The sequence below is a fragment of the Peromyscus californicus genome, unplaced genomic scaffold (assembly GCF_007827085.1).
Source record: "Peromyscus californicus insignis strain IS unplaced genomic scaffold, ASM782708v3 Scaffold_7__1_contigs__length_154581171, whole genome shotgun sequence".
Lineage (NCBI taxonomy): Eukaryota > Metazoa > Chordata > Mammalia > Rodentia > Cricetidae > Peromyscus > Peromyscus californicus.
Window position 1 is genome coordinate 129917460 of NW_026294595.1, and position 23963 is coordinate 129941422.

A 23963-nucleotide genomic window follows, 5' to 3' on the forward strand; every position below is an offset into this window, starting at 1 on the left:
TTGACTTGCCAGGTGTTCAGGCACATACTACTGCACCCAGACATTTTAGTGGGGACTAGGGATCCTAACTTAGCTCCTCATGCTTGTTCGGTGAGCACTTTACTAACTGAGCCAGCTCCCTAGCCCCAATTTTAAAAGTAAATCACAGAAGTATAGCTTGAGAAAAATACAAAGAACACAAGCAGAATGCGATGATGAGAAACAAGAGGGGATGATGCTATTTAGAATGAATGATGAGAGAAAATCTCACTAGGTAGTTGATATTTAAACTGAGATCTGCAGCATAAGATAGAACAATTCAAAGAACTAAGGAAAGATAGTAAATGAACGGGGGGTGCTCTGTCTACAAGAAGGCAATTGTGTTTGGAGCCTTAGAAAGCAGAATAGGCCGGGCGGTGGTGGCTCACGCCTTTAATCCCAGCACTCGGGAGGTAGAGGCAGGCAGATCTCTGTGAGTTCGAGGCCAACCTGGGCTACAGAGTGCGTTCCAGGAAAGGCGCAAAGCTACACAGAGAAACCCTGTCTCGAAAAACCAAAAAAAAAAAAAAAATAGGAGAATGGCACAAGATTAGAGGAAGTAGAGGAAGAGGAAGATAACAAGGTACAGGGGTTTGGTTTTCTTTCTTATGTTGTTATGCCCAGATCTCAGGGAACCCCAAAAGACCACCACAGACACCGAATCCTGCGTGTAAAAGCAAAGAGCCTTTATTTCAAGCTCTGGAGCTTGGTCCCTCTGTCTGTCCAACACAGTGGTGAGAGCAGAGAGCCCCGAGCTCAGGTGGGGTGGGGTTTTTATCATAGCAGAGGTTGGGGGGATTTCCAGAGTTCAGGACCCTGATTGGCTGACAGTTGTCTAGGGGTATCTGTAAAACAAAAAATAGGCCAGGCTATGGTGGCTCACGCCTTTAATCCCAGCACTTGGGAGGCAGAGGCAGGCGGATCTTTGTGAGTTTGAGGCCAGCCTGGGCTACAGATTGAGTTCCAGGAAAGGCACAAAGCTATACAGAGAAACCCTGTCTCAAAAAACAAAAAAAAAACAACAACAACAAAAATAGCAAGACTCAAGGACATCCGGCCACCTTTTCTGATGGTTGGAATGTGGAATGTTTGGGATGTCAGGTACTTCCTCACCTCTGGGTGGATCCCTGGGTGGTATCAGTTTAAGGCTTTTCCTGAATCTGGGTATTGCCTGCCAGTAAGCCTGTCACAGAAGCTGTGTCTAGGCCCCTAAGCCTGTCATGGCTGCTGTGTGGACAAGCTATTTTGGAGCCCCTCCACAATGTAATGGAATCAATTGATAAATTTTTGGCAGGAGGCTATATGGTCTGATTTATGTTTTTAATTGAGCATTCTGAATGATGTGTAAATAAAAGGGGGCAAGAATGAAATGGTGCATTGTTTGGAGGCCATTGTGGTCATCCAGGCAACAAATAAAAGTGGCTATAACTAGGTGAAGGCAACAGAGATAAGAGCTATCTTAAAATTGCTAGGGCAATAGCTTCCCCCCACCAGATAAACATTTGGTTAGTGCTTCTCTCATAACAGGTTTGACTTCTTATTAGAGGATTTGTTCTTTGCACAGCCTGGCCCACTAGGGTAGAACTTCCCCAAAAACAGTTCTGTGAGTAAACCAGTTTCCCCGTTCATCTTTTATTTGAAGGCAGGGTATTGGAGGATCTTCGTGCATGCTGGGCAAGTACCCAGGCCTACCACCCATCTTTCTCCCAGTCCTTTGGCCCTGTTTTATGCTTTATTTCCTGGTTGTAAGGAATTAAAATCTCCAATCTGATGCCTCTCTTCTCATAGGAAGAGAGGATCTCTAGTCTTCTCTGTTGTTAACCACTTAACAGTCTTCTGATGATTTGACTATGACCTTGAGTACCCTATTGTGCTGGCCTTAGTTGGAAGAGGCCGAGAAAGAATATGACCCTTGCCCTCTGGGTTTGATAGGAAAAATAAGACCCATATAAATGCAGTACAAGGTTGTGTGTGCCAGGGTGTCACAAGGAAAATGGAGTGAAAGGCACTGAAAGGGGAAAGAATTTTCAGTTTTGGGGGTGGGTGGGGGGAAAGAGAAACTAAGAACAATTTCAAGGAAGATGTTCATTTTGAAGGGGAGGAGTGTTCTTCCATGGGATAGTCCAGGAGCCTCACTGAAAAGGCAATGTTTTCTGTAATTCCAGCACTTGGGAGGCTGAGGCAGGAGGACTGCTGTGTGTCTGAGGCCAGCCCAGGCTACATAGTGGTTCCATCCCAGCTTAAGCTACAGAGTGACACCCAGTCTCTAAATAAATAAAACAAGCCAACATTTCAGCGTGATTGGAAGCTGAAGAGCAAGCCATGTGGTCATCTGGGGACAGTACTACAAGTAGAAGATAAGGATTCTGGGATTGAGTGTTTTTGTCAGGCACTAAGGCAGTCAAGTGTATGGAGCAGAGAGAGCTGGGAAGGAAGACAGAACAAGAACTTGTGGGTATAAAAAGGGACTAGATCATGTAAGAATTAATAGACTATTGGAAGGACTTTGACTTTGACTCAAAACTGTGTGAGAACCAACTTGAGTGTTTTGAGCAAAAGAATAACACCCCTGACTTACCTAGTGGTGGTTTTGACAGGGACAATAGAAATAATTGTGAAAACACACATACACACATACATACATACATACATATATATTTAAAAGTTTATTATTTATGTGTATGTATGTGTAGCTGTGCATGTGCCCAAAGAGGTCAGAGAGGTGTTAGCTCCCTGAAGCTGGGATTTCAGGTAGTTATGAGCCACCTGATGTGAGTGCCAGCAATCAAACTCAGGTTCTTTGCAAGAACAGTGTGTGCTCTTAACCACTGAGCCATTTCTCCAGCCCCTAAATATATTAAACTAGCAGCAGATTAGAGTAAAGTTGGAGGGTGTATAGAAGGGCTAGTTTGAAAAGACTCTCTGTAGAAGATTCCCCAGAGGAGGAACATAAGAAGGACCTAGTGACTGTGTATCCTGTGTTAGCCCACTAACCACATGGCCTCCAAGTGAAAAGCAAGTAGTAGTAAGGTTTATGGCAGAAATTCTCAATCAGTAATCCATCAATTAAGTATCTCATTACTAGTTCTGTTTGGTTTATGGTGTTTTAAATTTTTGAAAACTAGTTATCAGTACTTAAATTTTTAACAAAAATATATTCCACACCCTTAAAAAATAACAACATTGAGCCATTGAACAAAATTTAACAGGAGCTAAATTTAGGTACTGGATGCCAAAGCATGTATTGTGTTTTCTAGTTGATTTCTCTATTGTTGCCCCTAAATTGAGGCTAAATATAGTTTTACAGATATTGTTGCTCTCATATAGAAAAGCTAAGAGGAAAGAAAACAATCTCCTGTCTCTGTCAAATTTTAGTTATGTGATCTACTTCACTCATTTGCCTGGGCATGGTTAATTTTTTCCCATCATGCTGAGAATTGAACCCAGGACCTTGCACATGCTTGAAAAATGTTCTGTCACTGAGCTACATCTCAAGCCCAGTCCTTGTTAATTTTTGATCTTGCAATTCCCCCTTCCTTGTGGAAGAAAGAGGCTGGACTCTGAGTCCTCGTACCTGTTCTTCTGCGAACCACCCTTTGATCCCAATCATAGCTAACAGTCTCTTTGAATCTCAGAGTTAGACCAAATTAATTGTTCTGTAAAAGTTCAACGATCCTAGTGGGCTTCGTATCTTGAAAAGGCCAGTTTTTGTCCCTTCCCCCTTCTAACCAGCCAGGGTCCCCAGCCTGGTGTCTGTGACAAAGAAAGAAGACACTGGAATGAGTAATGTACCTATATCAATAATATATAGCTTGTACACATAGCCAAAGAGAGGAACACTCTGTGTGTGTGTGTGTGTGTGTGTGTGTGTGTGTGTGTGTGTGTGTGTGTGTGTGTAAGTGGGTTCAGGTAAGCTGTGCATATATAAGCTGTGCACATCTGTTCCTATTCATCATCCACATTTCAGTGCTAGAAATACAGCAGTGAACAAGACAGGCTAGGTCTCTGCTCTAATGAGGCCTATATTCCTGTAAAGGGCATGAATAATAATAAGCAGGTAAAATAAGTGAGATTATTTCAAATAAAAAATAAAAACAGAATGATTTGATGAAAAGTTTCTAAAAAGGCAAGCTGTGCATTAGGGGGTGTGTAAATGTACTTTCAGGCAGACTCATGTTTGAATCCTGGGTACATACATTTATGCTTATTTGTGTTTGTGTGTGTAGCTCAGCAGCTATTGTGAGTAGAATATTTCTATATTAGTATAGATGGCTTTATTCAAGTGTATCTACAGAGGTGAGCAGGTACGGGGTACACACTGGGGATGCATGCATGAGGACACACATATCAGCTGTAGCTGGAGATGTTTTGAAGTTTCTGTAGCATTTGTCAGTGGGCAGCTTTTCTGCTTCTGGCGTTCAGGGACATTTGCCAGCTTCCTCTCTCCTTGTTCTGTCCCATTTTAGTAACCTTGCTATGCTTGGCTTCTCTCAGCCCTAGGAGGGTTAAAGCCAAGGAGAAGATAGTAACTGACTCATCAAGCCAGAAGCTGGAAAGAAACTGATAATTTCTGTGTAACTTCTCTCAGTGAGAAAAGACCTGATATCCTTGCCAGTCCAGTCCCTTACTCTGAGGAAATACTCCTGACTTGAGATCAGAAGATCTGAGGATCTATTCTTGGCTCTGTCACTTATTATTGTGTGACCTTGGCTGGCTAGTTCTCTCTAGGTTTCAGTTTCCTCCTTCATAAACATGCTGGATAGTAAAGAAGGGGAGGGAGCACAGACAGCTTGTTGCGGGTATTATATAGTATTGCATCTGGAGGAGGAGAGCAGAAGCAATGGCATGGGAAGACATGTGGGAGAGGTGAGCAGGCTCACCACCAAGCCTGATGACCTGGGACCCACATGGTGGAAGGGTGGAACCAACTCCTCCTGGCTGTCCTGTAACTGCCACACATATGCCATGGTATGCCTCCTTCCAAACAAACAAAGAATTTAAAGTGGAATTTTAAATGTAGAGGTAGGCATGAACTTTGTGTATCAGGGAAGCCAGAAAGAATACACTTAGAATAAAATGTAAACTTACCACTCCCACAAGGGCCTACCTGATTTGACTGATGCCTAGTTCTTGTTCTCATCTGATCTTTTGCTCACTGTATTCCAGCCACATTGAGTTCCCTTTCTGCTCTTTGAATAGGCCTCAAGACCTTTCCGTTTGATGCTTTCTCTGCCCAGAATAGTCTTCCCAAGAACTGATATGGTTACCTATTTCTTATCGAGGTCTTAACTGAAATAGCACTTCCCCAGGCTTTCCCTGACACTCTTATCTAAAGTGGTTATCTCCTAATAGATATCAGTATGTAAAATGCACATATCTTTGGCCCCAAAATTACATTTCTAGTAATTCATACTATGGATATATTTGCAAATGACATATGAATAAAGATGACCATTGAATTATTATTTCTTAAATATACAAATAGTAGATAAAGAGAATGGAACCATTCTTTTTTTTAAAAGATTTATTTATTTATTTATTTATTTATTTATTTATTTATTTATTTATTATGCATACAGTGTTCTGCCTGTATGTATGCCTGCAGACCAGAAGAGGGCACCAGATCTCATTACAGATGGTTGTGAGCCACCATGTGTGTGCTGGGAATTGAACTCAGGACCTTTGGAACAGCAGCCAGTGCTCTTACCACTGAGACATCTCTCCAGCCCCAGAACCATTTTTGATAGAGAATAATACCAAGGGATATGTTTAAATTTTTAAAAAGCAGGCTGATTGAGTTATACATGTAACATTTGTTCAGTTTATTGCTTGTATATAGTAACTAAAGGCTAAAATTGTACCTCAGTGGTAGAACACTTGCCTGGCATGTCTGAGGCTCTGGTTTACATCCCTATCAATACACACATGCACACACACACCTGCTTGGCCTATAATAGGAGCCCTCAGGAAGCTCAGACAGGAGGATTGTGATCTTGAGGTGAGCCTAGGCTGCATAGCTATACTCGGTCTCAAAAAGAAGCAATAATTAAAATGCCATCATTTGTGTAGAAAATTAGAATATGTAAGAATACATGCACGTAGACAACTTTGTCTAACAATTGTGTTCCCTCCGTACAGCATTGTTTCCTAAACTCTACTACCCCGTGCTGGTCTAGACTGTAAGGAGCTTATCCCTTAAAAAATGTCAAATATTTTAAATTCAGTTTTTAAATTTCTGCCTCCATTGGTATCCTAAGGATCTTATGAATGATGCTAAATGTATAGACTTCTTTCCAACACTCTAAGTAGCCAGAGATGACTTTGAATGCTTGATCCTTCTGCCTTTACCTCTCAAGTGCTGAGACTGCAGATGACTAGAATTTTTTATGGGTTTTGTTGTTGTTTGTTTTTGTTTTAGACAGGGGCTCGTACTATAGCCATGGCTTGCCTAGAACTTACTATGAAACCCAGGTTGGCCCTGAACTTGAGGCAGTTCAACTTGAGAACTTCCTACCATAGTCTCCTGAGTAGTGGTATTGTAGGAGTGAGTCATTACATTAGGCTTTAATTTAGTCTTGATACTTTATAAAAGTCATATATTGCTGGATCTGATGGCACACATCTTTAATCCCAGGACTGGGGAAGCAGAGACAGGCAGTGAATTCTAGGCTAGCTTGGTCTACATAGTGAGTTCCAGGCATGAGACCCTGTCTCAATAATAGCAACAACTACAAGGCACTTCTATTGTGTCATTTTTCCTTAATACTACCCTAGGATAAAAGAGAAGGGCTTATCACTCCATTTTGTCAACATAAATGAGACTCAGAGGTAGATAGTGTATGTTCCAATCTCATAAAACATGCATACAAAGTATCTTGAGAGGCCAAAGTGTCTGTTCAGTCAGTTCAAGATGTGGTATCAAGGGACTGGAGTGATGGCTCAGCAGTTAAGAACACTAGCTACTTTTCTAGAGTATTTGCGTTCAGTTCCTAGCATCCACATGGCAGTTCACAACCATCAATAGCCCCAGTTCCAGGAGATCCAATGCCTTCTTCTGACCTCTGATGCAATAGGCTTGCAAGTGGTACACAGCCATACATTCCGGGAAAACACTCATACACATAGAAATTTTAAATTAGTTAATTAGAAAAAATTTTAGGGGGACTGGAGAGATGGCTCAGAGGTTAAGAGCACTGGCTGCTCTTCTAGAGGTCCTGAGTTCAATTCCCGGCACTCACATGGTGGCTCACAGCCATCTGTAATGAGATCTGGTGTTCTCTTCTGGCCTGCAGGCATCCATGCAAACAGAACACCGCGCATAATAAATAAATAAATCTTTAAAAAAATTTTTAGGAAGATGTAGCAGAAGATTCACTGACAGGAGGGTGTGGGGCATTGGTATGAGCAGATGGAATTTTGTGGCTGCTCCTGTTTTGTTGATGAGATCAGAGCTGTGTCCCTAATTCCTGATTCTTTCTGATGTATCTATCTCAGGGAGGGCAATGAGCCGGGGGAGACCACCAAGATCACATACCGTGAACTTCTGGTCCAAGTGTGTCAGTTCAGCAATGTTCTCCGTAAACAGGGTAAGTATCGGGTGCAGGAGAGGAGCTAGAGGACCTAACCCTGAGCTCTCTGAGGAGTTGGAGAGAAAGAGAACAAGAAATGGAGGGAATCTGGTATCAGGAACAGAAAAGTTATCTGGGAGGGTCCCTCTGAGTGGGAGGAAGCAAGGAATAGCAAGAAAGGTCCATAGTTCCTGTTTGGTGTCCTTTTTTTTTCTATAGGCATTCAGAAGGGTGACCGAGTGGCCATCTACATGCCTATGATCTTGGAACTCGTGGTGGCTATGCTGGCATGTGCTCGCCTTGGAGCTTTGCACTCCATTGTGGTAGGAGCGTGGGCTGGTGACAGGAACCAAGGGTGAGGGACAGGGTTCTGGTAAAGGAAATTGGACCTGGATGGTGAGGGATTATAAATACAGGTCTAAATCGGTTATTCAACATCTGGAACCCTGTTTTGGAGATGCTGAATTTCATGAGCACCTTCCATCCTTCATCACTCAATCCCTAGCCCTCGCCTTCCCCTCAGGTTGTTTTTTTTTTTTCTTTTTCTTTTTCTAGTTTGCAGGCTTCTCTGCAGAGTCTCTCTGTGAAAGGATCTTGGATTCCAGTTGCAGCCTTCTCATCACCACAGGTGACTAATTCTTTCACCCCTTCTTCAGACCCTCCTACACCTCAAATCTGGTCTCCTTGTTGACTTGGGGCTACTTGGGATGGAGGGTAGGGACTGTTCGCCTGCCTTCTCCTCATCGTATCTCGGCTGACTCTTTGTCAGCCCAAATCATCTGGAAGAAGCAGAGTCAAGAGGCCTATTCAGGAAGGGCCCTGTGGACATTAGGCCCACTGGGGAGCATGGTGTGTACTAAGGTCTGGAATGTTTATTGCTCCCCAAAGATGCCTTCTACAGGGGGGAAAAGCTTGTGAACCTGAAGGAGCTGGCTGATGAGTCCTTGGAGAAGTGTCGAGAGAAGTAAGTGTGCTGACCTATTGGCTACTGACTTGGGTTGACAGGATCTTTCTCCATTGCCAGCTTCCCTTTGTCCTTGCTATCTACTCCTAGAGGGGCATGGGAGCATCCTGCCAACTTCTTTTAGTCAACTGGACCAATACTTCAGCCTTTCCTTTTCTCTAGGGGTTTCCCAGTGAGATGCTGCATTGTGGTCAAACATCTGGGGCGGGCAGAGCTGGGCAAGAATGACTCCCCCAGCCAGTCTCCCCCAGTTAAGAGGCCATGTCCAGATGTGCAGGTAAGTCTGACACTAGTGTACTCTGCTGTGGGCTCTAATTTCCTCTCTCTTCTTACCCAAGGAGTTCCTATTTTTTCCCTTGGCTTCCTCATCATAATACTGAGATCTGGGAACAATTCCAGGAAAGCTTCCTCTAATAGGGCTGGCTGAGAGCAAGGGGTTTTGACCTTGAATATGGGTAGAGAAGGAACTTAGCATGAGAAACTGTGAAGGTTGATAAACAGAGGGGAGCCTTAGGGCTTAGGCTTGGGTTGGAAATGTGCTGACTTGGGTGACTATATATACTCATTTTGATTGGACTGAGACTTGAATGAGCTACATTTGTGGCTTTGGATTCATACTTCTGCTGAAAGCTTTAGGAAAGTTCTGTTGACAGCCTATAGTTTGGAGGGACATAGATATATAAATTCTGGGGTCCAAAAGGAATACTTAGATTCTTTGATTTGAAGTATCCTGAGTAGTGTTGGAAGTAGAGAGGCTAGTATGGGACTAGGGAGATTGGGAAGCCCAATCAGTATTAGAAATTCTGTACACAATAGGGGTTAGAGAATCAAGGCCGAGGGCACTAATGAGGGGCAGCTGGGAAGAAAGAAGGCATCTTGGGGTTTAGGGAACACTCACCCTTCCCTCTCTCACCTCTATCTTTGGACCCTGCTCATCAGCCTTTCCATTCCATGGGCTCTTAACAGGGTAAGCTGAAAGAGAAATCCAAGTGCATCCGACCCCAGGTATCCACTTCTTCACTGCCCTTGGTCACTGCTTCCCTATGTGCTTGTCTGTATGTTCATCTGCTCTCTGTCTGTTTGCTCCAGTGAGGTTATTGACAGAGCTAAGTCTGTTCCCTTTGTTCCTGGGTCCCTTGACATCCATGTTATTCGGAAGGGTTATAAAATCAAATGTCTGTTTCTGCCTCTGTCAACTCACATATAACAAGGATCTCAAAGTTAGCAACAGACATCCCAGTTCACTCCTGCTGCATAGATCCTTTGTGGGAGAGGGAACTAGATAATCTGTGAGAAATCATATGCTGTGCATTTAGCTGGTGGGTAGAGCCAGGAAAGACAGGAAGCATATGGAGGAGGTACAAACTCTGATCTTGAGATTTTACCATCAAGTTGGGAAGTTAGACCTATATTGTATAAGGAAAAATAAGTTTTGTATGGGACAAGAGAGAAGAAATTCCTAAATACATTTATATGCAACTTGGAATTTATAAACCACATATAACTCTGACATAATTAAGTACTAAATTCAACAAAAGTCACACTGTAGGTGGTACTCAAATCATATTAGTATGTAGCAGTGGCTTGGAGTCCAGGGGCCAATATTTAGTTGTATGACTTCAAATAAGTCATGTCTCCTCTCTGTACTTCATTTTTTAAAAAATCAGTAATAAAGACATGATATATGATTAAACCAAATGGTTTCCATCCCTAAACCAAAATACAAAGGCCACTGTTCCTGTGAGCTCCACCATCTTCACAGGTTACTCTGACTCTTCCATGGCCGACCTCTTGTGCTGGTGGCACATATGAGTATGTGGACACAGACCTGACTTCTGGGAAATGTGTTCCTTATGAAACTTAGTCAGCACTGAGTATGGGAGTGTTCGTCTTTTATCCCTACACTGGGGAGACAGAGTCAAGGATTCCTGTGAGTTCAAGACTAGACTGATCTATATAGTGATTTCCAGGTCAGCAAGGGATGCATAGTGAGACCCTGCCAAAAAAAGAAGAAAAAGAAAAGAAAAAAAGGAAGGATGGAAACAAAAAACAACAACTAAATGAAATTTCTTTTGAAAGAGGTAACCAACTTGGTGGTTTGGAATGTAGGCTCTGGAGCCAGACTACCTGAGTTAAAATCCTATCCATCCCACCTGCTACAATGTAAGCTTGGGTAACTTAAGCTTTCTTGCTTCACTTTCTCTCTATATAAGGTAAAGACAGTAACTGTACTTACAGGATTTTATCAATATATATGGTATTTGGCATGTAGTAACTATTCAAAATACATTAGATGTTGTCACTGCCCTTCAAAACATTGGACAGACTGTCAATTTCCAGAAGGAAGACTGAGATAAACAAACAAACAAATAAATAAAAACAATAACATTTATTGTAATTCAGCCTCAAGCAGCAAACTACTGGGGTTTTGTTTTTTTGGAGATGAAAGTAAAATCAATTAAAAAAATAAAACAAAACAAAATCAAAACCAAGCAAGCAAAGAAAATTAAATTAGTCTCACAAAGTTCAGGTTTGTTGGTGAAAACTGTAGTAGAAGTTGTAGAAACTATGGCAGGCCTCCAGGCTCCTGCCTTATTATGCAGTCTTCAAAGAAGGGCCTGGTACATTTTGCAGGTGTCCTTTTCGACCAGACCACTTGCATACTCCATATTCCCCTTACATACATGGTCATCTCTAAGACTGTTCTGGTCCAAGGACAAGAGCCAACTCCTCGGTTTTTATTTTAGAAGATGTAACCCCTTTCCTTTTTCAAGGCCATGGGCCTCATAGGTACACATGAAATCCACAAGCAATGTTTGCTTCACTAACAACTCATTCTGCTCTCTGGTGCTCACTATCAGCTCTACAACTGGAGTTCCACACCTATTCCACTCCTCCCTACACACACAAACACCTACAAAGGAAACAGTGTTATAAGATTATAAAAATTCTCTCATTGCCAAACCACAGTGTAAATGTGTCTTACCACGACAATTCAATGTACTATAGACCATTTATAAAGAATATTGACATAGTTCCACTTAAAATCATTAATACCCTCAGCTCAAGTAATAATTTAACAGGAAAAAAGTATCCATGTGACAGTGTACACATAAACTCATACAGATCTTCCACCAAAAGACAGGGTACTTTATGTTTTCTTTTTTCTTTTTTTTTTTTCCTTTGGATTTATTTCATAGGGCAAACAGAGGAACAGAGGATAGGAACACAGTCTGAGGCCAAGGTGGGGGAGGGGAATCCAGTCAAAGAGAGGAAACACAGGCACCCCTCTGTTCAGTCCTGGTAGCCTCTAGACCCTTGCTCTCAAGCCCAGCCCCCACTTTATGTTTTCTTGCTGGGAAAGCTTGTCTGTTTTTCTCCTACTACCCACCACACCTAAGACAGGGTTTCACTGTATAGCCACAGCTGACCTGGAACTCCCTATGCAGACCAGGCTGACCTGGAATCCAACATGCCTCTGCCTCCTGAGTGCTGAGATTAAAGGCAAATGCCACCCTACCCAACCTCTTATTTTTAATGACACCCTCACTTAGATCATTTTTATAATGCTCATATTCTCTTGAGTAAAGGGCAGGTAATTCAGAAAACAGGAGTGGTTAGAGAATCATTTTCCAATTTATCAAGATATATATCTGACACTTTGGGATAAAAAAACCACAAATTAGTATATGCCTATGTATTAGAGAAAGGAATTTATTTAATATTGCTATATCTACCAGTCAACCAGGTTCATTGAACATTCAGGAATCTAATAGAAGCAGACATAATGGCATATACTTGTCATATGGAAGCTGAGACTAGAGAACTGTAGTTGAAAGCAACCCTAAAATCTCATCTCAAAATAAAACAGAAATAATTTATTGACTATGAAAGGGTTTTAAGATAGCCAAAGCAAACCCCAAACATTCCTCACCATCTTAACCTTTTCCCCAGTGGTCATTAAACTTCCCTAACCTTTCTGACATTAGTTAGTCCCTCTCTACCGCAACAATCAAAGGCCTGCTGTTATTAGACGGCATCTTTCTCTGTTGACATTTATAAAATCCTGTCTGACCTTTAGGGCAAAGGGAACTTTCCTTGTTTAAAGCCCCTTAAGGGGCTAGAGAAATGGCATAGCATTAAGAGCACTTGCTACTCTGGAGGGGAGTGGGACTCCCACCACTCACATCAAAGGGCTCACAACCACCTGGAACTCCAGGTCCAGGGGAACCAAAGCCCTTATCTGGCCTCCACAGGCCCCTGCATTCACATGGCACACAAACATACACTCACGTCCACACACACATACACATCAATAGGAAAAAAAGAAAAAGCCAGGCATGGTGGCGCACGCCTTTAATCCCAGCACTCGGGAGGCAGAGGCAGGAGGATCTCTGTGAGTTTGAGGCCAGCTTGGGCTACAGAGTGAGTTCCAGGACAGCCAGGGCTACACAGAGAAACCCTGTCTTGAAAAACCAAAAAGGAGGAAAGGAAGGAAGGAAGGAAGGAAGGAAGGAAGGAAGGAAGGAAGGAAGGAAGGAAGGAAGGAAGGAAGGAAGGAAGGAAGAAGAGAGAGAAAGATGAGTGATTTCCCATGGTCATATGGCAAGAAGATGGAACTCCAGAGTAATTTTAGAGACATCTAGAGAATCCAACTTCACCCAACAGAATTTAGACTGGAGAAACTAGTTTTCAAAGAGGTGACATAGCCAGGAAAAGAACATGGTTTCAAAGGAGAGGTGAGAGAAACTCCAGGGTAGCAGATCCTGAATCATTATCAAAGGCAATCAAGCATAGCAGGACATCCCTTCCCTGAGAGGAATTCACCTTGGTGCTTCTCTACCAACTTGAAACAAGACTTCCTGCTGAATGGAGCCTGTCTCCTGAAGTAGGGGCTGCTGTGGGAAACCTTATCCGTTCCATTTCTATAAAGATACCAGAGAGAACCTCCAGAACAGGATGGGATCCAAACATGTAGGAAAAAAAAATTCCTGAACGCAAATTGTTGGGTTCTCTTGCTGTTAACTAACAGGTTAAGTGCTCACCTGTAGGCAGTGACTAATGTTGTTCCAGTTGTGTGGTTGTCTACATCCCCGCTCATGTGCCACCAGTCCTATAGCACATATGTGTGTATTCGGGCTGTGTATGCATTTTATCCAACAAAAATGTCTTCTGAGTGTCAGATACAGTACTAGGTGCTAAGGCTATGGGGGGAAATACAGATATGCCACTGCCCTCCTAGAGGGCCCTATCTAGTTGGGGGAGATAATAATCAAGGAAACAAAGTAATTGGAAATATGTGTTGTAAGGGAAAGAAACCAAGTGTTATGGTGGGATGGGAGTCTGTCAGATACTGTTCAGGGAAAGTCTTTCTAAGAAGGTGGTATTTCAGCTGAGTACTGAAGGGTTGAAGGAGCCAGAAAAGGGGCATTCCTCAAAGTAAAGGCAGGTAAGGGGAGTTCTGGAGTAGAGTAGAGTGAGAATGGCAGAGTAAGTCTGTTCTCTCTGCTCCATTGAACCCTTGAAGGGCCCCTTCTTTTCCTGTACCCCTATATGCAGGTGCCAGGTAGGGGTGTCTCCTGCCCCTGTCTGTACTTTTTACAGATCTTCCCTGCCCATTCCTGCTTTCCTCTTCAGATCTCCTGGAATGAAGGGGTTGACTTATGGTGGCATGAACTCATGCAAGAGGCAGGGGATGAGTTTGAGCCTGAATGGTGTGATGCTGAGGACCCACTCTTCATCTTATATACCAGTGGCTCCACAGGCAAACCCAAGGCAAGTGTGTGTGTGTGTGTGTGTGTGTGTGTGTGTGTGTGAGTGTGTGTGTTATAAAGTTGACTGAGTTTCTGAGGAAGTTTGGAATGACCAACAGAAATTATTAGACGGAGTACTAGGAATGTATGTGATACGTGTGACTCAGATTTCTGAGAATGTAAGTGGTCAATATATTTATGTGACATCATGGTGTGATAAAGGAGGTGGAAGAGAAGCAAATGCTATGAAAGGGCATCACAGGGTTAAAAATCTTTAAGAAGGATCTTCTTCCACCTCTGTTCAGGCTCCATTTGTTGGTCAATAGAGGTGGACACAAAACTCCAACCTGAGGCCCCGTTCTCTCCACAGGGTGTGGTGCACACAATTGGAGGCTACATGCTCTATGTGGCTACAACTTTCAAGTATGTGTTTGATTTCCACCCGGAGGATGTGTTCTGGTGTACAGCAGACATTGGCTGGATCACTGGTCATTCCTATGTCACCTATGGGCCACTGGCCAATGGTGCCACCAGTGTTTTGGTGAGATGGGAGCTGGGACATGGACAAAATTCTTCTGGGTGACTACCTCCCAAGGCTCCTTAGTCTAAAGATGGGAGACTTATGCAGGGACCTACTTCCTACAGAAAGAGGGATCCCGAGGGGTTGTATATCCTAGCAAGTTTCTTGGCTTGTGTGATCAGAGGGTCAAGACATAATTGGTCAGAAAGGGTGAATACTGAACCTGAGGGAATGACAGGGGAATGGAAGGACTATTGAGAAGGGCCAAAAGTAACCAGATTTCACTGGGGTCAGTTTGAGGGGATCCCCACATACCCAGATGAGAGCCGCTTGTGGAGCACTGTGGACAAATACAAGGTGACCAAGTTCTACACAGCCCCAACAGCAATCCGGATGCTCATGAAGTTTGGAGATGAACCTGTCACCAAGTGAGACCCCTCCCCATCTGCTGTCCCATAGGTATCCTTCAGAGCTGCACTGTCCTTTGTGTAGTTTCTTTCTGTTGTCTCAACTTCCTGACCCGGAATAAGGGAGGGGGCAAAGGAATACTGAATGCATGAGTATTTTGGCTCCTAGTGGTACTCAGAACTTTCTTCTCTTCCACTTTCCTGCCCAAGGCATAGTCGGGCATCCTTGCAGGTGCTGGGCACAGTAGGTGAACCCATCAACCCTGAAGCCTGGCTATGGTACCACCGGGTAGTAGGTTCCCAGCGTTGCCCCATTGTGGACACCTTCTGGCAAACAGAAACAGTGAGTAAGGGATTCAAGAGGTTGTGGCTTGGGGACAACATAGGAAAACTGATTCAAACCCCTGATCTCTGACTTCCACAGGGTGGCCATATGCTGACCCCTCTCCCTGGTGCCACACCCATGAAACCTGGTTCTGCTGTGAGTAAAGTGCTCGTGCTGGTCCTAGGCTTGGCAAGGGATAGGTTTTAGGGCTTTGGGCCTATTAGAGAGTAAGGTGCAGAGCTGAGAGCTATGAGGAACTCGGGGCTCTGGGCCTCCTTGGAAGCTGAGACAGAGTTGCCTCACTCCTCTTCTTGGATTGTGCCTCTCATTTGCTTTTAGTCTTTCCCATTCTTCGGTGTAGCACCTGCAATCCTGAATGAGTCTGGGGAAGAGCTGGAAGGTGAAGCTGAAGGTTATCTGGTGAGAATCTGGGATTTTGGGGAAAGGAAAAGGATCTGCTAATGATCTTTGTTTTAGAGTTTATAACCTTATCGTTATAAATACAGTTGAGAGTTTGTCCTCTGCTGAAAGACACCAGTGGAAATCCCTCCAAATACTCTGCCTGCATCTTAAAGCCTTTTTAGAGTATGTTCCCAGGCTTGTGATGATGCTTTTGGAGTCAGGAAGGCTTAGTCCCAGTTCTTCCTTAGACACCCATTTCTAGATTAAGGAGTCTTGGTAGCATAGAGAACAACCATTCGGGCTCTGGAGTCAGCCTGCCTGTATCCAGACCCTGACTCTGCCTCCGCTGTGACTTTAGACAAGTTGTTACCTAATGCTTTTGAATGTAATCTTCTCCTTTGCAAAACTGGGTTATTGCTGGGCGGTGGTGGCGCACGCCTTTAATCCCAGCACTCGGGAGGCAGAGCCAGGCGGATCTCTGTGAGTTCAAGGCCAGCCTGGGCTCCCAAGTGAGTTCCAGGAAAGGCGCAAAGCTACACAGAGAAACCCTGTCTCGAAAAACCAAAAAAAAAAACCAAAAAAAAAAAAAAAAAACCAACTGGGTTATAATATGTATAAATAATGGTACTTTACCTCCTGTGTTTTATTGAATTAGATAATCCACACAAAGGGTTAGCCTGGAACTGTTAGCTGATACATTTTTTTGTGTAGTACCTGTCAGATCCCATCCCATTTCACTTTCTCAAGATCAAGTTAGGAACAGAGGCAGGACTCGAATCTAAGCTTTCTTACTCAATCTAGAATTCTGCTGACACAGAATACTATTGATTAGAAATTACTTACTCACTCATATAGGTTCTATTTTTTATGACTTTTTTGCCTTTTAATGGGACCTGCTTTCCTGAGGAATTACCCAAAAGAAACCCCAATTTTCCAGATGTTTATTACTCACAGAACACTGTGCTAGGCAATTTTCACATACTATTAATTTAACCCTTATAGTAACTTTAGAGTATATTTACTTTTATTTGCAGATGATGGTCCTGAAGTTCAGAGAGGCAAAGTTACTGACCTGAGACCATATAGAATTGGGACTCTAAGCCCGTCATCTAACCCCAAACCCTGTACTTTGCACTACTTCTCAGGGATGGCATTTGGGGTGTTTTCCTTTATGCTTAGCAATGCTATGGTTGTCTTCCTGTGAGATAGCCTAGAGGATGTGATCACTTACCTTCTGCACTCCTCAGGTGTTCAAGCAACCCTGGCCAGGGATCATGCGCACAGTTTATGGGAACCACACGCGTTTTGAGACTACCTACTTTAAGAAGTTCCCTGGCTACTATGTGACAGGAGATGGTGAGCCTTGGCTGTTCTGCCCCGAGCCCTCTCTCCAAAACATATACCTTCACTTTTCATTTTCAGAAGAGTTGGCCAGGGGTGAAGAGTAGAGAAAGGAGTATGTCCTGATGTCCACATCTGGTATCCAGGAGAGCTACAGTAGGGCTGTAAGAACAGGAATGAGGGCTCAGAGCACTTGTTGAGTGGTTAAGAGCACTTGCTGCTCTTCCAGAGGACCTGAGTTTGGTTCCCAGCACCCATGCCAGGTGGCTTACAACCACCTGTAGCCCCAGCCCCAGGGGATCCAATGCCCTCTTCTGTCCTTGGTGGACACCCACACACAAGTGGACATACTCAAACAGAGATACACACACATATATAAATAATAAAGAATATTTTTTAAAAAGAGCAGGAATGAGTGCTGCAGGAAGAGTCTCAGCACATACCATCTGAGATTAGATCCTAGGGAAAAGAGGTTCTTATTTTTCACTCTAGTGTTGACAAAGATGGGGCATGTAGAAATGGATATTACTGTGTCATATTTGCCCTCATGTCTGGAGCCTGTTTGTCCACTGTCTGTCTTCCAGTTCATCCAGCCATCCATCAGTATTTATTGAGTGCCTACTCTGACCAGGCACTGATCTAATGAATACATGGTGTATTACTGTGAATAACACTGTCACATTCTCTTATCTTATGGGGCTCACATTTTACTAAGGAGAGGACAGGCAATAAACCAATTTTATTGGTTACAGGTTAGTCATAGATAGAGATAAGTGCTATGAAGAAAACAATGAGATAGTGCCTCCAAGGGTAGTCAGAGAAGGCTTCTCTGAGTGATACTTGAACAGAGGCCTGAGGGCTGAAAAGCAATCAAGCATAGAAAAATCTACAGTAAGAGTATTGTAAAGAGTGGGTATAACCTTGAAATTCACAAGGAATGGACTGGAGCCTGTAAAGCTGGAGGGAAGTAAGCCTAGGGAAGAATGTTTCATTAAGTCAGAATATAGGTAATAGATAATAGAGAATCATGTAGACCGGGTAAGCAGTCTAGATTTTATTCAAAGTACAGTGGTAGAGCTGGGATATGGCTCAGTTGGTAGAATGCTTGCCTAAGCATGCACAAAATTCTGTTTCTGTTCCCAGCACCACATTAAACAGGGCACAGTGCAATCTCAGCACTTGGGAGGCAGAAGCAGAATTAGGAATTCAGGCTCAACTTTGATACATAGTGAATTTGAGGCCTGCCTGGGGTACATAAGACCCTGTCTGAAAAGAAGAGAGCCGGTGGAGATATAGCTCAGTAGTAGCATATATGCCTAGCATACCTGAAGTGTTAGGTTTAGTCCTCAGTAACACACACACACACACACACACACACACACACACACACACACACACACACACACACACACGTACGCACAATGTCGTATCGGGGGCAGCTAATTTGGAAAATAATTTTGAATGTTCTAAAAATATACTTGAGGTTGGGTATATTATTTATTGCCATGGAACAAATTACGCCCTAAGATAGCAGCTTCAAATAACACATTTCACATAGTTCTTGAGGATCAGGATCTGGGAATGACTTGGTTGGGTGGTTCTCAGTCAGGGTGTCTCATGAGTTAGAATCAAGCTGTTAGTGGGGGCTGTAGTCATTGAAAAGTTTGACTGAGCCTATGGGTCTGTTTACATGCTGGCTCATATGGATTTGGGCAGGAATCCTCAGGCAGTTGTAAGCCACCATGCGTACTGGGAACATGGGTGCATGGGTCCTTGGTCCTCTGGAAGAACAGCAAGTTTAGGCAGGATCTCTCCATAGGGTTACTCACATGGTACCTGGCTACACCCAGAACAAATGATCTGAGAGAATATGACCAAGATGGAAGCTAAAATATCTTCAGTAAGCTAATTTCAGAAGTGACACCTATCATTTCTGCCAAATTCTGCTGATCACATAGACTAATGCTATATAACAAGAAAGGGCTGTAGGGCTATAAATACTAGGAGATGAAGATCAGTGGGGCCATCTTGGAAGATGGTTGCCAAGGCAACAAAAGTGGAAGCAGGAAAGCTTGTTAAAAGATTTCCATAAGCTACTGTAGTAGGTGTGGCAGTTTTTATAATATAAATTGTGTATCCTGCTGTAAGGTATTTACTATGTTGAGTATTTCTTCCCAGGCTGCCGGCGGGATCAGGATGGCTACTACTGGATCACTGGCAGGATTGATGATATGCTCAATGTATCTGGTGAGAGTCCTGTATCCCCTCCCATTTCATTAGTTCTTTCCCCTTTGTAAATCCTAGCAAAAACTTCAAAGAGAGAGCAAGGGCCATCCTATTTTGAGGCTGTGGCATAGAGTATGGCATTCAGTCCTGGGCCCAGGTTTTGGAGGAAAAGTATAATGCATGTTAGAACATGCCAGGAGAGGATCTAGGATGGTCAGGACTTGATTGGAGATGTGCCATGGGAAGAGAGAGTGAAAGCCTCCCCTATATGACCAGAATAAGTCAGCCATGTGGGTGCAGATGGAGCAAGAGCTGTGGCAGGAAGGCTGAGATCCCTCTCATGCATTTCCCTTCTCTTGACAAGGACATCTTCTGAGTACAGCCGAGGTGGAGTCAGCACTTGTGGAGCATGAGGCTGTTGCAGAGGCAGCTGTGGTGGGCCACCCTCATCCTGTGAAGGGTGAATGCCTCTACTGTTTTGTCACCCTGTGCGATGGCCACACCTTCAGCCCCACCCTCACCGAGGAACTCAAGAAGCAGAGTAAGGATCTGCAAGTTACTGGGGAGAGGCTACAGCAGACTACAGACAGACTCCAGTGTCCTGTGGGGCGACTGGTGTCTTCCCACTTAGTCTCCACTAGTCTCTACACTGGGACAGTAATAGCCCAGAGTTTCAGGAAACTTTCTCTGTGTCAGCACCAGGATCAGCGCTTTAAATGCTTTATCCCGCCGGGCGGTGGTGGCACACGCCTTTAATCCCAGCACTCGGGAGGCAGAGCCAGGCGGATCTCTGTGAGTTCGAGGCCAGCCTGGGCTACCAAGTGAGTTCCAGGAAAGGCGCAAAGCTACACAGAGAAACCCTGTCTCGAATAAACCCCCCCCCAAAAAAATAAAAAAATAAATGCTTTATCCCATTTAATTCCTGTAATTACCTTCACGAAATAGATCCTGTTGTTATGCTAGTTCTAAAGATGAAGAAACTTCAAATACAGAGAAATTACACTGCTTGCTCAAGGCTATGCTGCCCAGGTCTGATTTAAACAGAGTTCCATGGATTAAAATAAAACAAAGGAGTAAAGAGACAGTGTGTTAAAAGAGAACAGGGAACAGTAAACTTCAGAATGACTCTAGGCAGAACTCTGAAGAAGAAACAGCCGGGGAAACAAAGTCATGGCTTTAAGAAGTCTGGTTAAAGGCACTAAAGAAATGCTTGATGATTTGTTGTTACAGTTAGAGAAAAGATTGGCCCCATTGCCACACCAGACTACATCCAGAATGCACCCGGCTTGCCTAAAACACGCTCAGGTAAGTTCAGAGTCCTGCAGGGTTTGGGATGGGCTAAAGCCCAGTAGTGGCAGGTGTGTGGATGAAAGTCCTTAAAAGAGCGGGGATCAGTCAGCATTGTTACCAAGTAACAAGAGGTGTGTGGGTTACCAGGCAAAATCATGAGGCGAGTACTCCGGAAGATTGCTCAGAATGACCATGACCTGGGGGACACGTCTACAGTCGCTGACCCATCCGTCATCAATCATCTCTTCAGTCACCGCTGCCTGACCACCCAGTGATCAAGACTCTTGTCCAGGATTTCCCTGTGCGTGGCTCTCCGAACTTCTGCCCATCCACCCTGCCCCCTGCCCAGGAATAAAGAGCCAACACTGGTTGACACTTTGGTTGAAGCTTGGGAGAGTTTCCTAGACTGCCAGGTAGAAGAGACAGGGCACAGGTCAACCTCAGACTGATATGCTCCTAGACTCCAGAGGTCTCCAAGCCCAGAACGGAGACTTAACACTACATCCTCAACCACAGTTAGCTAGTCCGAGTGTAAGTGAGGGCCTAGACAGAAGCAGGGCAGTAATCCTTTCAGCTTTCTGGAAAGCACCAGTTTCTTATCTTGGGCAAGCCCAAGCCTTTAGAAATGACAGTTTGTGAGTCTATGAATAATTATTTTTTTAAATTCTTTGTTGTTTCTGTTCTGAGTCTGAATTCCTTACCAGATGGAAGCACTGTCTGCCTGTTTGCTCTAGAGACTGCAGGTGGGTTCAGTCTCCAGAGGGTTTTCGTATCATCTGCTTCATTGAAAGAGTAAGATATGCTCTGTTCCTAGAACCAAGGGAGTTAACGTTCCTAGTCCTGCCCCAAGAACAGAACCCTGCCCACAAGGGGCTCTTAGGTGAAACTCTTCTTGTACTCTTTGTGCCCAAGACTCACTGTTGTAGGAATAAAGTTTATGAGCTCAAGAAGAGAATTGGTTTTTTTTAGGTATCTGTGTGTTCATTAGCTGCTCTCATGTATGTGGCAGATGGGAAGAGCATTGCTAGTCCCCAGACTACCCCAGAACCCTTTGTTTGGGCAGATCCAGGTAAAGCTTCACTCTCAAGACCTCTGATAAGCCCCTAAGCAAGAGTGATTGAAGCCAGTTTACAAGTATGATGTCACATCCGGTGCTTCTTCCTGGGACCCTGCCTTGACCCTACAATCCTCTGGAAGCATTAGCAAGTGACTAAAGATTAGGACTTGAGGGTCTCATCCACAGGATCTGAAACCAGTGAGATCCCCAGTACAACCCAGTCACCTTTCCAGCCTATTTACCTCCCATGGGCTGCCCCCCTCCCTTTGGTACATGAAACAATGAATTGTTGAATCAGCATTGTTGTTTTATTGAGGGCAGAGCTGGGGAAAGTCTATGCTGTTCTAGCCCCTTCCTCCTGTCACTTAGTCCTACCCCAAGTCAGGCACTAGAACCCCCTGGCAAAGTTCATGAGAGGGTAATGAAGATCTGCAGGGCTACGGCCTTTACCTTAAGCAGCTTCCCCCACACTCCAAGATCTGGGGACCTCCAGCACTCTTCTAATGGAATCATAGCTTTTCTGGTCCTCAGGTGGAAGGCTGAGAGAAGGTACCCAGGATTTTCCCTTCCCTGAAGACCCGGGAGGTCTGTGGAAGAGACAAGCTTCCCTAAGGTGGGGACTGGAGTAGCCCTCAGGAATTAGGAGAGGAATGCCAAGTACAGGGTAGAAGGTCTCTTGAGTGAAGTCAGGTGTGCCCTCACACAGGGTAGGGGTTGTCCAGGACTGCTACTCCCGCTGCCACACCTCCGTCTGCATGTTCAATGGCTTTGGTTCGAAGCAGATGCCCCACATGCTTGTTCATCACAAGTGTTGTTCCCTGTCTGTAGAAATGGGGTCAGGAGACACACAACATTAGGAAACTAGGCCCTTCTCTGGTCCCACCTGACTAACTGGCAGATTGGAAGGGGCTACATTTAAGAAATGCTAGGACTTTAGAATCAGATTTGGAGTTGCATCCTAGCTTGGAAATTATAAGCCCTGAAGCTTCCTAAAAATGTCCTTAATTTAAAATTGAGAAATACCTCTTATATTACAAGATGGTCATATGGATTAAATAAAGCAAGAAAAGCATATAGCATGATTCAGGTGTACATTTATGTCCTGGGCTATACATTTCCTATTACTCAAGGTACCTGTGGTGATAGTCGGAGTAGCGATAGAGAGAGTAGCAGGCAAAATGCTGCAAGTGGTTAGAGGGGAAGTTTGTTGTGAGGGGAAGGCTGTGGTAGAGGGCATGGCAGCATCTTTACCTTGCCCTGACCCTGAAATATTTTACAGGAAGTTGCATTAGGGCCTTTTTCTTTACCAATTATAAAGTCTTCCTCTTTTCTTTTTTCTTCCTTTCTCTCTTTCTTCTTTCTTTCTTTGAAATAGGGTCTCACTATGTAGCCTTGGCGGTCCAGGAACTCACTGGCCTCTAACTCATAGATATCTGCCTGTCTCTGCCTCCTATGTTCTGGGACAAAAGGCATACACTACCATGCCCGATTTCTTCTTGATTCTTACTTTTCAAATCCAAATCCAGAAGCCTCAGTATTTCAAAGCCACTGAATACCCTCCTCTCTCTCATCTTTCCCTGGAATCCCTATGGTTTAGAGCTGGACCCAAACATTTCATCTCCTATTCCTTCTTGCCAACCATCTTTTCTCAGTTCTCCTCACACCACACAGGATGTCTTTTACAGCTGTGAAGCATGTCTTTTCTGGGATTCACTTTTCTGGGCAAGTCTTGGGTCCTTACTTAACAGACAAGGAAACAGGTAAGAAAACTAGGAACTGGCAGCACTGAAACTGCAGCCCAGGACTCACGGCTCTATTCAAGGTTCCTTCTAGGCTTTCTCGGCTAGCACTCTTGTAGGGAAGTAGTAGAAAGAGCTGCTCCTGGCTGGCTTACCTGACATAGACTCCAAAAATCCCCAGTTCTGAGATGCACTGGACCACTCGGGCAGGGCTGCCAGGCCGAAGCAGGCAGTTCCCAAAAGGCTCAGGTTCAATCTTCTCCATGAGGATGTAGGAGGCCCTCTCCTCGCTGTCCTTCAGCTGCTCCAGTGCTTGCACCATTTCTTCCCCATACAGGTTATTACCTGCAATT

General features: G+C 44.1%; 2 protein-coding genes across 4 annotated transcripts in view; one reads left to right on the forward strand and one right to left on the reverse strand.

Moving 5' to 3' along the window:
• Acss2 (acyl-CoA synthetase short chain family member 2) overlaps window positions 1-21200 on the forward strand; it is a 43428-nt gene extending 22228 nt beyond the window's left edge. The window contains exons 3-19 of one of the 2 annotated variants that reach the window (XM_052725535.1): window positions 7513-7604; window positions 7806-7909; window positions 8142-8214; window positions 8475-8550; window positions 8713-8827; window positions 9517-9555; window positions 14188-14325; window positions 14674-14844; window positions 15118-15251; window positions 15441-15573; window positions 15655-15711; window positions 15895-15975; window positions 17205-17313; window positions 19477-19545; window positions 19889-20065; window positions 20755-20829; window positions 20962-21200. In XM_052725535.1, the coding sequence (XP_052581495.1) occupies window positions 7513-7604; window positions 7806-7909; window positions 8142-8214; window positions 8475-8550; window positions 8713-8827; window positions 9517-9555; window positions 14188-14325; window positions 14674-14844; window positions 15118-15251; window positions 15441-15573; window positions 15655-15711; window positions 15895-15975; window positions 17205-17313; window positions 19477-19545; window positions 19889-20065; window positions 20755-20829; window positions 20962-21089 (1771 nt within the window). In that variant the 3' untranslated portion in view covers window positions 21090-21200. The remainder of the gene's footprint in view (window positions 1-7512; window positions 7605-7805; window positions 7910-8141; window positions 8215-8474; window positions 8551-8712; window positions 8828-9516; window positions 9556-14187; window positions 14326-14673; window positions 14845-15117; window positions 15252-15440; window positions 15574-15654; window positions 15712-15894; window positions 15976-17204; window positions 17314-19476; window positions 19546-19888; window positions 20066-20754; window positions 20830-20961) is intronic. The other variant, XM_052725536.1, reaches the window with a different exon arrangement.
• A 957-nt stretch (window positions 21201-22157) lies between these two features.
• Window positions 22158-23963, reverse strand: part of Gss (glutathione synthetase) — a 31003-nt gene continuing 29197 nt past the window's right edge. For both annotated transcript variants that reach the window (XM_052725543.1, XM_052725544.1), the window contains exons 12-13: window positions 23766-23955; window positions 22158-22693 (exon numbers count right to left, since the gene is read on the reverse strand). In XM_052725543.1, the coding sequence (XP_052581503.1) occupies window positions 22570-22693; window positions 23766-23955 (314 nt within the window). In that variant the 3' untranslated portion in view covers window positions 22158-22569. The remainder of the gene's footprint in view (window positions 22694-23765; window positions 23956-23963) is intronic.